Here is a 16,940-nt window from a genome sequence, read left to right as displayed (position 1 = left end):
GTTTCTTATAATTTAAGGATGAATTCCGTTCCTATTCTGCGAATATATAATTTATACTTTAAATTCACAAGTCGAAATGTCCATTTGATACAGTGTTTCCCAACCTTTTTTCTACCATGCCCCACCTTAGCCTTACTAAAATTATGCCCAGACCCCCCCCCCCCATTCAACATAAATAACGTTTTATTTAAAAAATTATAAATATATCGTTAAATTAAAAAGACAACTGATACCTATCATATTTTTCCATTTTAGGTAGAAATTTCTAGAAAATTGTTACCGATACACAGTAAATAATAAAAAATTAAATTCAAATAACAAATATTTTTTTGAATAGCCCCCCTTAACAACCAAATTGCCCCTTGGTGGGACGTGGGAAACACTAATTTGACATGTGTTAAAGGGCTAAACTATGCTTAACTTTTGTTCTATCAAATTAGTGTTGCTGTAATTATAGAAAATAAGGTAATATACATCTAAATCTATATGGATTGTGGTTGCTCTGTTTCGGAAAACGGGATTTTAATATTTTTTTTGCAAATTATATTGTTTTACGCCGTTACGTTCTAATAGGATTTTATTTAGATATTTAACATTAAGTCTATGCGTCATGACTCTATCGGTGACGGTTTTAGATATATTAAATAGTAGCACTTTGGTCACTATTTAGTGACATAAACTAGTCGAAATTATAGCTCGTTGAGGCAGAGCTGACCTAAGACCCCCATAACTAGCTATATTGGTTCATACGTTTAAATATTTTTAAAGTTATATTACTAGACGCTAGCTAATGCGCAAACCGTGCCGGAGCCAAAAAAAATCGAAGAAGAAAAGTTAGGTTAGATGAGTAGGTATTGATTCCATAAATTTCACTATGCGAAGAAGTTAATAAGAGAATAAAAAACTACTTACGAAGTACATACAGTATATGATAAACTAAACGATAAACTTTAACGTTCGTCTGATGTGTCAACTACCTATATTTTTTTTAGATCAGCCTTCTGTGGCTAACACGCCGTTGACTTTCAGTCTAAACTCTAAGGCGATTCACGATGTTTTCTATCACTGTACGATCAAGTGTTAAACGAGTAGAAAGTACATTGATGCACAGCTGGGGTTTGAACCCACGACCTCGGAGATGAGATGATATAATTTTTCATATAATTTTAAATACAATAAATTTCATGTAATAAAAAATACAGTTAAAAGCAATGGAATGCTTATGCAATACAAATTTCCCCACGTACTATAACTGTATACTTTTATGTGTCATACAGGTAATTATATCTCAAGTAGGTACTGTTATATTATAAATCCCTTTCGTATCGATAGCTCCGTTGTATATAGAATTCAATAAGGTTAAATGTTGCCAATCAACACTCATAGCGTATATGATAAATATTTATTGGCTGTAGAATGTTGCTTATTTACAGCATTAATTATTACAATGTACTGTATAAAATGATGCTATGTTACACTTAATGGTAGGGGAGCAAGAGGGGATTTCGGGATTTACTAAAGCGCGGCAGATTAATATATAGGGGGATACCTTGTACCCGGTTAAGTACCTCCACAAAATATGAGGCCCATATATAAGGCCGCACGTGAAGGAGACAGGATCAGTTTAGTAAAAAAAAATTGACCATCAGAAATTCCCGAGCGCGTCAGATTAAGGTAGGGTGAGTTAATTACATCCTAAAAAGTGTATATTCCACTAATCTGACAATTTGAGAGTGACGGAAAAAAAGGGGAGGGCAACAAAGTTGTAAAAAAAAAACGTCATCTCGACATTCTCGAGCGTAGCTAATTTTTTTTTATTTTGAAGGAAATAATTCAAGAATAATGAAAAATATATAATCTGACGATTTCCGCAAGCCGAAATAACAAAAATTCGTCGATAAAGTTAAATGCGTGCAGCTGCGTGATGCCTACATTTCCTTAAACCGATCGGAATCTACTAAACGGCGTTCTAAATATTTCCCTCAAAATTACATTTCCTGTGAATTTGAACCGATTCGGACCGATAGATTTTGAGAAATTTTGAAAAATCTTAAAAAAATAAGAAATATTTTTTTTTAAAGTGGTTTCTTTATCGATCAACTTCAAAAACTAATCCGCCTTTGAGCTTGAAAAACCACGTCGATCGCCACCAAGCTGGTCAAAAGCGGTTGGTTCGTTCGAGAGATATCGTACACGAAAGAAACCCGAAAAAGGGTTTTTTCGGGATTACTCCGAAATTTGTGGTTCGATCAATTAAAATTGCAAAATTATTTATGAGGATGATAAAACTGCGTCGAATGCCGCCAACCGCGTGAAAATTGCTTGATCCATTCAAAAGTTATTGCGGTTTGAAAATTCCAAAAATAGTGTTCTATGAAACTTCTATCAGACTTTCGAGCTGGGAGAGCTCAAATGCATAGAAATGTTATTTCTTTGAACTCAACGAGCTCAAAATATCAATTTTAAGCGCCCAGGAATGGAATTAGCGGGAAGTTGCAGGGATGGCCCTTTAGGTGAACCGTTTTTCTATTTTTTTTTTGGCAGATCAGGCGAATCCCTCTAGATAATCGTCAGATTATGAGACAGTACGTTTAGAACATAAAGATGAACCACATATATCTTAATCTGACGCGCTTGAGTATTTCAAAATTGCGATTTTTTTTTGCAAATTAAGAAAATGGCTGTGGGTTTGCGTCCCATCGAAATCGTCAGATTAGTGAATGAGAGCTTTTTTTTGGTGCACTTAACACTCCCTTAGAAAATCTGACGCGCTCGATAATTTTTTTTTTTTTTAAATTTTCAACCCTTAAATACAACCACCCTCATCATGCAAACGATCAGATTAACATACGTACATTATTAAAAATACGTAGGGCATAGATGCTATCAATATCTGACGCGCTCGAGGATGTCCATGCAACAGTTTTTTTTTACATATTTAACTATCTATAGCCGCTTCCCCCACCGATGAAAAGGAATTTATCATATAACATTTTTTTCTTCTTTTTATCTAAGCTTTGCATCCCAATAGGTCTCTACGACGCTCGAGTAAATCCCCATTTAGCATCGTGGGCTCCCCTACCATAAAGGGGCTTTGTTTTAAATGTCGTATGGACATTGTACATAGCCAATTTTTTTAGAATAAGTACTTTTTTGTTTAGAAATATTTGTTCTGGGTTAAACTCTAGTCAAAACTTGATACTTTGATAAATTATTGGCAACTTCAATTACATACCTTGGCTATGACGCAACCTTCTATTTTATCACCATATTCTATCTCGCGTATATATAGAAATTTCCTTGCGAGGTATAATCTCGATTTGTTTAGCTCGATTATCGTATGTAGAAGAAAGACGCAAAGGTCGGTCAACATGAGGTAAATCGCGCAGTCGAAGCCCTAAGGGGTTTCGTTACATACAAAAATGTTATATCTAAGATTGCAGCTCAAGGCTTCCTCATGATGTCACTCTCCAGTGTTGTACATAGTCTCCTTGTTTCAAATCAATTACGTCTTAATTATGAGGTTCATAAATATAATGAACTTGACCTAGGTCTTAATAATCTTGAAATGATCGACTCTTATGTAATCATGCAAATATCGAAGAAACTTCACGATTTACTTTAAGCCGAATTCAATGTAGGATTCAACTGCAATTTGCGTCAGTGTATCGGTAATTTGATTTATATAATGCTAGAAAGATGTAAATGTATATAGATTTTTAAGTGCAGGGCTTGATGCGAATTATGACTTAATATTAATTTATTTGAATGTCAGAAGTATGGATTTTGTCTGTGTATCGTTTTATATGATATTTGTTTGTGTATCGAGTGACATTTTTAACTTTATATTATTAGTAGATAAAACATATTTAAAATTGCCTTTATTTGAATACTACGTAATCGGGATTACATTAAGTACATGTCATTATGTTTAACATTAGTACACGACCACCGACGGAGTGAAGGCCTCTTCCAAATTCCACTACACATCTAAATTGCGCTATCCCCTGTATATACATAACTACCTATCTAATACATAACTACCTACCTATAATACGTAACTACCTATCTAAATTGCGCTATCCCCTGTATTCCGAGATATTAAAAAAAATATTATTCCTATTTAAAAGTTAAGTTCTAATTTGTAATAGGTTTTCCTGTTTTCAACTCAACGCATCGTTAACTTTTAATTCCTCGATTAATAATTAAGTTAATCAGGTTTTTACAAAGTGTTAAACTGATAATGGTTTAAGGATAACCGAATAGTATGATTAAACTAAATACGTATTTTAAATTTATCGTTTCGCATAAAACAAATATTATTAAAGTTCTATACGCGTGGCGAAAAACGGAGTAGTAAATTTAAAGTAGATATTTTACTTAATAGTCCAAGTATAGGTATATATTAGGTTTGTTGCCAATTTGGCATTTGTTTTATTGAGATGTAAAAAAAACGCTTTACTCCTAAATGTAATAGCTGAATTTATATGTAATGTTAACCCGCTCCTGAAGGTATGATTTCGTGCAGAAAAAATTTCGTAATTATACTCAGAATTAAGCTTTTCTGAGAATTGCTATTGGGATATTGTGCAACTATACTCTTTTGTATGAGGTAAATTGTAATCTAAATGGATATTTTAATTATGGTCATGTGACGTAATTAGGTAATTTTATTTTAATGGTACATTTTTGTATTATACTTTAAGCTACGCAACCTTACGCTTAAGAGTGTTTGTATTAGTAATTAATTATTTGCAAAGCTTAGTAGTTGATAATTGGCAAAAAAGTGTTTCTGTTATACGACGTTCATATTTAAGAGTTCGTACATGATACAATCTAGATTTTACTTAGGTCACCTGTGACTTTAAACCTGCATCTATTAGTAGGTATTAATATTTTGAAAAAAGTATTTTCCTCTTAAAATTTCTCGTCTTCAGTACCTAATACAAACAAATTAAAAATGTAATGGTCCTTAAATAAAAATAATCTCCTATCGGGATCTTCAGACTCTTCAGATAATATATTAACTGAAAAATACATTGTAAGAGTTTAAGGGTCTGTTTCAAATGTACGGATAAGTTCTACATATTAGCTATTTATTACTTATTGGTAGGATAAACACTATTGTTGCGTTTCACGACTGTCAGATAGCACTACTCGTCACATAAAGTCCATCATAAGTTATGAGTCCCATGAATGTCAAATAGCACAATTTATCTTCCAAATAATGTATGTGTTGCATAGCTATTTGGTACTTTATCCATACATTGTGAAACATACCCTTAGTATTAAGTACCTTTATAAGTCAGTTAAAATTACAACGCAAAGTGTCAACATGTGGGCAGTGTGTGATATCTAGCAGCGCATCTCAATTCTTTCAATCAAAATTGATTGTCTCATTACGAGCACGGCTTGATTTTACCGTCACAAGGCGCCGGAGTAATACTTTGGTCTCATTTATAGGCCTATATTGTAGTCGTAAATCTCATGGCCGTTAATTACAAGTTTCGTTGTGTTAGATCATTCGTTAGTTGATTGCTAATTCTAGGAAGTTTTTAGCGAGTGTTATGTCGGCTTTTGTTTGAATTATGTATGGTTTTCTATCTGATTTTTTTTCATTTATGATTGACATAATGGAAATACTAATAATGCGTCTTTTGCTCAGTTGAATATTAAAAACACTATATTTAAAGGATTCTTAAACTTAAATTTCTCAAAGGTTTTAGAACTGTTTATCAGCATTCATTTGACTACAGTAAAATTAAGTGAAAAAATTGAACGAATGAAGCAATTGTTAGAAAGTCTGCAAGTGAAACTTCTTTGTATCCAAAATAGTAGTGTAAAATATATATTTTGTTGCAGGACGGTGGAGTGCCATTTGGGAGTGCAGGATGCCGATCGCACCGCGTGGCCCTCCGCACATCTCGCTACCCTACCGCCAGCGATATGAAAGACCAATACTCAAGTGTCCTTAGTAAAGTGTAACTTTTGTACGCCTCTTTTACTCCGACCTAATAGGTATAAGTAGAACGTGTTAGTGTAAGTGTCGTGCGCGTGTGTGTATATGTGTGTCGATGGTGTGGCCGACATGGGAAAATCCTCAGCGAGAACACATGGCCAAGGTGAGTACTTTGATGTCTTGACCTCGAGGGACGTTTTCGAAGGTTTAATATTGCCAATGGCATTACTTAGAATAAGGTCATCGGTATATATGTTCATTCCTTTACATCGTTTAATTACAAGTACACTTAAGTAAGATCTCTGAGTATGACAATGCCTTGTAGAAGTGTTACGAATCTACTTGCTATAATTTGCGAAAATTTTGAGAAATAAGAAGTTTTTTGTACTTAAGCGAATAGATAAAGATAAATAATTGGTAACGCAAAGATAGGCCATTTCTAAACGGTAATAAACTAGCAACTCTTGCCCCGAGGCTACTATGTCAAACATAATTTCCTAATAGTTTATCTAGATCGAAATCAGATTTAATAAAATATGTATTCCGTTGGAATTATATATATTTTAATAATTTTCCCTTGCGAAAGTGAACAGCTGGTAAATGGTTGAATGGGCAATCGATTATTTGTAGAACTTTGTTCTAGTAAAATGAAATATAAGGGGTGTCTCAGTAAGAGTGCACTTTTTAATTTTTAAATAAAGACAAGTATTTTATAACAGAGTTCTGATATTTTTATTGTATTGTAAAGAAGACATGTTCCGATTAAGTATGGAATAAAATATCCGGCAAATGACCTCCACGGCTCCGATGGCAGGCCATTACACTTTTCATGAAATTTTCCATGACTTTTTCACACAGATGTGGCTGTATCTCACCGATGACGCGTTGGATTTTCGATTTGAGCTCAGGAATGGTTTCGGGTTTACTCGCATAAACTCGAGATTTCACAAAACCCCAAAGAAAAAATCGCAAGGCGTTAAATCGCACGATCTTGGTGGCCAGTTGAGATCAGAATTTCGTGAGATAATGTGTTCTGACTTCTGTTCATCGGAGAAAATGACTTTTTTCGAAAAATTGGCATCGACTTCCCTTTGCTCCATTACTCATTGAGCAAATTGCCGGTGCCTTCCTTGGTCTGCTGGTTTGAGCTCCTGAGTTAACTGAATCTTGTACGCATGAAGGTCTTTAGTCAAAATTTGCTAAGTCGAATTGATGTTTTCGGGTATTCGGCGACACTCTCGTTTACAGCAGCAATGTTTTCAAGGGACCGACCGGTACGTTGACGCAAAGGATTCTTATTATTCATACCTAATTGACCCAGTTTCTTCAAATTTTTTGACCACTCTTCGAATGGTTGACACAATAGGTGCACTTTCTCGGCTGAAAATTTGGTGAAGTTTGCGAGCGTTTTCAGCCTTACTTTTGTAATGAGTTTTCACAATTATAACGAGTTGTTCTTTCCAAAAGCGCTCCATTTTTAATAATCGGAATAAACAGAGGTGACACCTGTCAACTTTCAGAGTTGCCACTTGCAGGAAAACCAAAAATATTACAATTTTAAAAAGTGCACTCTTACTGAGACACCCTATATATGTATATATATACGTTATTAAAAAACGGATCTATTGATATAAGTTTTTATTAGAAATAGGAGACTAGATAATACGATAATACAAAGCGTTAAGTACATATTTTATACTACGTTTTTTTTTTAAATATTCGTTTATATCTGTGTAAATTATTTAGCATATCATATATTTTTAAATGAATATTGTGATTGCTATTCGTGACTTTTTAGAGTAACAAAACCTGAAAGGTTATGATTTAAATTGATGCTGTCTAGTCGTTAGGTAATTCCCGCATTTTCTGCAATGAAAATACGGAAGGCAACACCGGCTGTAATGAAGAGAATGCGCGCGCCGCCGTGGGGGCGCTAGCGTGTAGTGTCTGGGAGTATCGGCCCCGCGACGGGCCAGAGCGCGCGCGTCGGATGCGACGTGTTTTGGATTCGGGCGCGTTTGTAGCACCGGGTGCTTTGCGATAGTGGGTCCAGTGTGGTACGGAGTGAAACAGCGTGGCCAACCGCGCCGGGGCGCGTCATGGCGCGGCGGTAGCGGCGCGGATGTGCGCGCGCTCGGAGGCGGTCGAGCTGGAGGTGTTGGGCGCGGAGGGCGGCGAACCCCGCTTGCCACCGCGCCCCTTGCGATTCTCCCTCCTCGAGCTCTTCAGCAAGCTGGTGCGACGAGACCAACCCGCGCCGCGCCGCCGCACCAAGCACAATCATAGGTTCCGCACTTTCGTCTCCTGTGGTTCGTACTCCAGTTAAACTTCTAAACGAAATGACCGCAGAGACACCCGGGGCGTTTTTTTTTAATATTTACTGCCCGAAAGCCGATTTAATTGGCCTTTTTCTGTATGTTACACAATGTCCAAGGTCGCAGCGACGCGCCCCCGCACGGTCAACGGCCGGGGCGGCGGCGCCTTAGCGCTCCTCGTATGACCCCATGTACCTTCTATTGATTTTATCTGTCAACATTTCACTAATCATAATTACATTTGTTATTGCTCGATCTGCTTGTCGAGCCCATTATAGGTTTTCACGATCCCGCTTAACCTAATCTCAACTTAACGTGTAATATCTTATTATCTTTCTAATGACGCTTGTCGGCCTAAAACACAGAACATGCCAAAAATGCCTCACTGCGTCAACTTAAACCTTTCGCCCACGTATTTAACCACTTCATGAATGCCTAGTTTATAAATACGTATCTAGGTTTTGCCCCACGCGATACCAAATAAGAATAGGGTCAACAGTGATTTGTGCTTATTATAAAACCGGATTCACATTTGTTTGTTAATTTTATGAAATAATATAAAGTACTAAATATTAGAAGCGTATTTACAACAAAGTCGTGACTCGTGAGTTGCTAATGTTTTGTCAATAAAAATATTTGTAGTATTTATCTTGAGATTGTGTAATTGTCACTTATACAAAGCAAGTGGATTTGCGTGATAATCGAAAAAATGAAGACGTATAAGTTCTAATTCCGTACTGTATTACTATTTTAACGCTGAAAACAAACGTTCGTGATTCACCAGCAGGCAAAAAATATTGAATTTATTTCATTGTGTTTTATGAAATCGGATTAAAAATTTGCTTTTATTTTCTAGAGAAACAAGGCAAACGTTTCAATATCATCGAATAGAGAAAATGATTTATGTTATTGTATCAGTATCTTCGTTCGAAATTAGACTTGTAAAATATTTGTACATTAATTGTAAAATTATTTTTATTTTTACTGCTTGCATGGAAATCGAGTAGTTTGATTTTTTGTTTGTCACACGTTCACACGGTAACAATTACGTCGGATAAAATTAGAAAGGGCATGATAAAAGAAATGAAATGAATTATTTAGCATAATTTTGAAGTATTTAGAACGAGAACGCTAATTTTAGCAGGTACTTGAGTTCAATCTATTCATGTTGATCTATTCATGCTATTGCTAGTCTTCATTAATAATTTAGGTTTTTAGTAAGAGGTGAATAACGTACAATTAAAATGAAGCAATTAAGCTTTTGTTAAATTTATATAATTAATTGTAAATTCAAACAAAAAATTTATATTTGTTACCCCGTGGCTCAATTAGTTTTAGTCCCGTTGAAAATACGTTATTTTGGAAGGAGTAGCGATCACCTTGCCACTTGTGTTATGGTATATCTCATATAATTGCAATGTTACTATATTTCATAGAGGATAATCGAATCTCTTTAAGAATAATTAGCAACTTGCTTAATAGATACGGTTCAATGTAGATTTTAATGAATTCGACATAGTAGATTAGACCTTGAAAATAACAAAGAAAAAGTACAAATCCTTCCACAGACTAAGTTTCGGCTATTACTCTCAATACATTGTATTTTATGTATATAATTCAGTTTTTTTTCTGTCGCTGGCCAGCTACATTTCGTTCCACAGACTAAGTTGCGGCTATTACTTTTAATACATTGTATTTTATATATATAATTGAGGTTTTTCTTGTCGCTGGCCAGCTACATTTCGTTCCATAGACTAAGTTGCGGATATTACTCTCAATACAATGTATTTTATATTAATTGAGGTTTTTTATTCTCTTGCTGGCCAGTATCAGTTTCTTAAAACGTAAAGCCCTAGTATAAATTTAAAAATTTCAGCTCGTTTACACTAACATTTGGTTCGTTCAAGGACATCTTTTTCTGTACACAATATGACATTCCCAGGAGACTAGATGACGTAATAGGCTTAGATAATAGTATATTATAAAAGGAAGCATTAACTATGAGATTTTTATGTCAGCAATTTAATCGATTATTCTGAGTTATGACACACATTCAAGGATCTTTCAATAATTATAGAAAGAATGACCTAATTATAGCGATGACGCTTAAAACTAGCTCTGTAGTTTTGTTTATTATAGATGCTGTCTTGGATTCGATTACCGCAAAAAGACAGCCTTGCCTGTAAAGACAATATACATACAAGTTTTTCGTCTTAGGTTTTCCGATACATTCTTCTAGTTCACACCCATTAAACTCATTATACTGAGCTATAAACATAACGATCTTTATAAACATCACCACGTCTTAACTGTGTCAAGTATGAATGAAACTATCGTAAAATGACTGACCTTAGCTCGATAGCAATACAAATGTGAGTAGTGGAGAGGCGCCCATGAAAGTACTATCCATTGTAAATAAGTTGATCGATGGGCGACATCCCGGCGCCTTTTCGCTTAGGTCAGTTTAAATTTGCTTAAATCATCCTTTATTTATAGGAAACTCTAATACAAGTTCAGTATAACGAACTTAATCTATTATAGAAAAGTAATAAATAAAACAAAAATGTGTTTATTCATTGAATAAAAAAAAAGCTTTATACATAACTTGCTGACCCGGCAAACGTTGTTTTGCCATTTATAATATTTCTAGGAAACCTTTTTTATGTAGAGGGGTGAAATATAGGGTTGTATGTTTTTTTGTATGATGTATCATAAAAAAATAAAAATAAAAACAATTTTTTTTGGAGTGGACACTTAGGGCTTGAAAGATAGTAGCCGATTCTCAGACTTACTGAACATGCATAAATATATTCATAAGAATCGGTCGAGCCGTTTCGAAGGAGTACGGGAACGAACATTGTGACACGAGAATTTTATATTCATAGATAAAAAATAATGTTCAGTTAAAAAGGAAAGTGCACTGACAATAGAATTCCCAGTGTCGTGGGCAGCTAGTATCTTCGATTTGACATATATATAAACATATATATGTAACAATGCAATACAATGTGTATGTTTTGGGAACCCTTTTAAGTAAACATCACCGGTGTCAGGGTTCCCATCTCTTCCATAACAAAGTTAATTTTCTTTTATTTTTTTTGTAACAACTTTTCCCAATTATTTTTCACAAAAATAATTACACGCGTGCATGAGTGCGTATGCGGGTGCATATGAGTGTGTGGGTGCATAATAATAGTGCAAGTAAATTATTATGTTAGGTTAAACATTTAAAATCGATTGATTTTTCTCTAATTTGGCAATATATACTGTACTTCTACTAAGACTGTTAATCTCTGGGAGCGTTCAAGTATTACGTAACGAATTTTGGGGTCATTTTGTAAAACGTTACGATGCGGGGCGGGGATTGTATTACACGTTATTGTTAATATTATTTTCGACTTACACCACATAATACACTTGCGAGCAAACAAATCGACTCAAGCGCTACCTCTGCATTCAAAGATTGTTTTAAGTGAAGGTATACAATATTTTAATAAAAATGATATGTCATTTGAAAGCTTAAAACTTCAGCTTTTATGAGATGTCATCATTATTAATATCCATCTTTCCTTTTTTTTATTATTGGTGTCTGAACTTAAATGGGGGAAAATTGGGATTTTGGGTAAAGGAGTTGTGTTCAGAATTGACAAATAAAACACGTTTTTTTTTCTTAAAGAGTATAATATTTATTGGTTCACTAATTGGTATTGCCCCCTAGCCCTTATTACAGCCCTATTATTGTGTTCTTCATTGACCTTATTCATTTTTTGACGGTGTCTCGAGGAATACCTTCCCACTCCTCTAACAAAGCTGCTTTCAATTCTTCAAGGCTCTAATTGGCTGGATTTCTTGCTCGTACCCTTTGTTTGAGCTCATCCCATAAATACTCGACGGGATTTATGTCTGGACTGAGCGCAGGCCAGTCCATTGTGCGCAAATCGACTTCTCGAAGAAACTGCTGAGTAACGCGCGCTGTGTGGCATCGAGAATTATCATGCATTAGGATGAAGTCTTTGTCAACAAATCCTGCGTAGGGCACAACATTCCAGGGGAATATTTGTGATGTACCCATTAGCTGTCAGTCCTGCTCTTCGGCCTACTCCAGGCCCGAAAACGAGCTGGGTTATACCCTCCAACGAGATACCAGCCCACATTATGCAAGAACCGCCACCATAGGCAACGATTTCTGCGAATCAGCATTAGGAAAATCGCTCTCCCGGACGCCTATAGACCCGGCCTCTCCTGTCACTGCCATGCAGACACATCCTGCACTCGTCAGTCAACAGGATCGACCGCCATTGCCCAATGTTCCAGTTAAGATGCTTTCGAGCAAACTGTAGCCGAGCTTGCCGGTGGCCTGCAGTCAATTTGGGGCCCGTTGCAGGTCTTTTTGGAGTCAGGTTGGCTTCCTTCAGACGTCTTCTTGCTATCCACTCGCTGACAGCTATACCTCGAACACGTCCCAGCTCGCTTTGCACGTCGACACCCGTAAGGTGCCGATTTCGCAGGGGGGATGAGACACTGAAACAGTCGTCTCGTTCAGCAGTACAACAGTGGCGGCTGGTTGTTGGTCTCCGAGTTAATGCTCCAGTCTCTTGTCTATCGTCTGTATACTCGGGATACAGCAGATTGACTCAAGTGAAGCTGGGAAGCGACTACTCGCTGACTGAGTCCTTGTAGCAATAAGGCAAAAACTTGAGCGGCTTCTTGAGGTGTGGTATCCATGGTTTCCTGAAAACAATGAATGCAGGTAGCGGAGATGTGTATCGGTCAACTGTTGATAAGCAACTGATAAAGGTTGAAGGGTAACAGGGGTTTTATAGGGGTAGAGGGTAGCGCAACTGGCTGGTAGCGTAGTGAGTAATTTGTCCCATACGCCCTAATTTCGCAAATTGACATGTTGGAAGTCGTTTTATTTATTCGTGTTGATGTTTTTTTTAAAGCTTAGGTTTCAAGCTTTTAAATGACATATAATTTTTATTAAAATATTGTATACATTCACTTAAAACAACCTTTGAATGCAGAGGTAGCGCTTGAGTCGATTTGTTTGCTCGCGAGTGTAGTAACTGAAGAATCACTCGGTGGTCACGAAACGTTTTACTATACTTGGGTACTGAAAAACGTAACGGCGAGTTACATGGGGGAGGGGGAGGGGGTCAATAATCTCCAAAAATTGCGTTACGTAATACTTGAACGCTCCCTAATACCTTAACCTAAAGTCGGCCACTGACGATACGTCCATTTAGTAGACTTCCTTTTGGATGCACTCCAAATGGAAATTTATCGAGATACGGTACCATTCACGATACTTCCATTTGGATGCATGGCGTCACTTCGAACTTTGCAATCGTACGGAAAGGAAATAAATAATACTATGGATAACAATACTTTACTGGTGGCAGCAGTTGTGTGTATTTTATTAAAAAGACAAAAAAACCTAAGAGAAGGTGGATGAAGGATTGGTTGAAACAAAGAAATACTTTTATTTATTTAATAATATAAATATATTTATTTAAATAGAAATACTTTTATTTTTTTCTATTACTTCCAACACAAAGTCACGCGCGGACAAAGACATAATAAAAATAAAATTATAACGCTTGACAAATACACAGCACATGCACCACCATCGACATCAAAACATAAACTGAAACAAAAACCTCAAAAAAATGGACGCCGTTTCGCCCATTCACGGACAATTCGGACTGCTTCCATATGGCGTGGCGCACGTTTCTGCCATTGACGGACGGCCACGGATGACGTCCATTTGGCCTGGACGCATGGATTTAAATCCTTTTGGAAATCCAGAGCTGGCTGACGTCCATCCAAATGGAATACGTTTTTACCATTCATGGGACGATTTTGGACGACGACTACTCCATTCGGATTAATGGACGTATCGTCAGTGGCCGCTTTTATACCCATGGCACAATGAAATGTATGTGTACACGAGAGTAAAGCTGCTAATGGGGTTTCTATATTAGTCGTGACTCGTGAGGTCTCATACCTGCTATCGAAGATGCTTAAACTGATTATCTATTGTATCATCTACCCAGTTCACTTCTTTAAGGAAATCTGCTCATATATGTGAAGACGTGTTTAAAAAATGCCAATAAAATTGCTACAATTTACATTTTTCCATATAATTTATAACAGCCATTTTTTATATTGTCTAACTCGTCATAATCACAATCCAGTCGTTAGTTGGAGATAATAAATAATTGTTACTCGGGGTGACGTTGTCTGTCTTAGTTTTCGGACGCAATGACTCATCTGAATACATCAAGCTTACACAGGCTTAAAGTGAATCACTGAGATATTGGTTGAATGAGGAAATTGGTAAACAAGCACTTTATCTTCCTACATGTATTTAAGTGAAAGATTTAACAGTTAAGAAATGCTCACAGCCTGAAGGTTGGCCTTTGGTTAGTAATGTTAAAAGTTCACAATGGATCAAGTCGGTGACGTATTATTTTCTTTAATTCGTTACTTTAAATGCAATATTAAATATTAAATTGTTTGGATTCTTTTCTAGCCTTATTAATAAGAGAGTTATAACTTTCGGAAGTACAGAAAGACAGATTAGATTTTTGTTTGTGTCTCATCAATATTGCCTAAAAAGGGCACCAAGGAATGAACAGTATAAGATAGATGATAGAATAATAATGTACGTAGTATCGGAAATAAAATGGATTTTATTCTCATAATATTCTTCTGATATATTATATATATTATAAGAATATTGACACGCTTAGCAATTTCAGCATATAAAGTTTAATTATTTTTATTAATTTATTTTGGTTCACTAATACATAATTTAATTATTCTTTTATTTATTTAAATTATTGTAATTATTATATTAGTACAGAATACATGTAATGGGAAGTCACAGGCTCCTGAAATACAGTTCTCACTTCATTAGGGGACTGTTTTTGGCAATAAACAAAATTATTATTATTATCAACATAAAGTTACAGTGCATAAGTGAAACAACAACCTTATTGGTTGTTGCGAATTAAGCTCAATCCAATCAAGGACAGAATTTTTATCTGAACGAACCAGTTATCATTAAATTATCGTAAACATTCTTGGAAATATCCAGTAAAAATTTACTGGATTTTTTTTGAGGTCTATTAAAAATTTTAATCTCTTCACTATTCAAGCGTTATGAGAAAAGTTTTAGTAAAAATTCCAAATAGTAATTTTCATGTAGCAAAGAATTTTCCGCGTAGATGTAACACGGCTTTTTCTTCCATTTCTCTACACAAATTAATAATTTTAGCGGAAGGAAAATAAATGAATCTTTTTACACATGCCACTTTTTAATTTTTATCGATCCACAGATGACGTAAGTCAACAGAGATTTTACGTCTTTAGAATTGCAATTTTGCTGAAGCAATAAAATAGAGCCGGACTGTGTTAAATATACGTATGGAAATACATTCTCAAAATATAATATATTAAAATGTGTTTTCTTGCTGACTCTTATGAAAAAATGTACCTACTAGTAGAACTTGCTACAATCCTCAACATTAAATACAACGAGAAATCTCAATTTAATACACATAAGAGTCGAGACTTAGAGGTTACTAAGACCATAGTATGTCAAAATCAAATACAGAAGTCAAACTAAAAATTTTGAATCTTAACTTTATTGTCAGATTGAAACCTTCCGACACGCAAAATCAGAAAACTGCTCGTAAAGTAGAAGAGCGTGTTTTATCGATACGGAAGTCGTTCGACGGATATCTTACATCCGTTGGGTTTTCCAAACGTTTTTGTTTCAAAGGATGAGTGTCCTACTGAGGTGTCACTAAGTGATATTTGCACGTCATTTGTTTTATTCTAACTAACTAAAAAATATTTCTGCATTTCTGTAAATCATGCAATAAATGTAATTATCTGATACCATGGTTACCGTATCATACATTTTTATGCATGCAGAGAAGGCCAGAACAGGCTCATTCTAAAAAGGTGGATTAAGGTTAGTTCTGTGTTCCATTACCATGGTAACCATTTTAACGATGTTATTTATATTCAATAATATCTAACAGTTACAAGAGTAATTAATACTGTAGTAACTTTAATCGAATATGTACTTGTGGTGAATGGTCGGACTTGAATTCGTGTATGCGGTGATGTTAGTTATTTTGACTATGTATTTGCGTGTTGTTCTCCTGCTGATAGAGGACAAATCTTTGTTTTTAATTTATTTTATTATTATTTATTAATTAAGATGTCATGTGGAAAATGGTGTAGGTAATGGTTGCAGCTCCTTGCAAACATTATGTGTAAAACAAAAAACTTGAAGATTAAAAGAGTGGCGGAGAGTTTATTGCCAGTTCTTCTCTTCCGTTCTACGCCCTTGATTTGAGAACTGGCAGTAAATGTAAAATTAGAAGCATTTCATTTATTTTTTTTCATAAGTGTACATTTTGTTACCTATATGAATAAATGATTTTTGAATTTGGATAGGGTCTAAACAATAATTTTCGTAACTGAATTATTGGTATGCTCGTAAAATTATTAAATGCGATATGTATTGTTAGAGAAGCCACAAAACTAACACGTTGAGCAATTTATCGGAGACATTGTATTGAAATGTGCAGAACTGGGTTTACGGTAGAATATTCTCGCAGATTGTAAATATCATTATGTAATGTGCG

At 35.4% G+C, this 16,940-nt stretch overlaps 1 protein-coding gene across 1 annotated transcript in view; it reads left to right on the top strand.

The window, feature by feature from the left end:
* Positions 1-8,066: 8,066 nt before the first annotated feature.
* The window catches only part of LOC125050126 (probable phospholipid-transporting ATPase IM), a 38,508-nt gene continuing 29,634 nt past the window's right edge, over positions 8,067-16,940 (top strand). Inside the window, 1 exon segment of the mRNA XM_047649741.1 lies at positions 8,067-8,268. Coding sequence (XP_047505697.1) covers positions 8,082-8,268 — 187 coding nt within the window. The 5' untranslated portion in view covers positions 8,067-8,081.

This window comes from Pieris napi, chromosome 6 (genome assembly GCF_905475465.1).
Source record: "Pieris napi chromosome 6, ilPieNapi1.2, whole genome shotgun sequence".
In the NCBI taxonomy this organism is placed as follows: Eukaryota; Metazoa; Arthropoda; class Insecta; order Lepidoptera; family Pieridae; genus Pieris; species Pieris napi.
The sequence above is the reverse complement of the archived record's forward strand: the minus strand, read 5'-3'. Positions and strand labels throughout refer to the sequence as shown.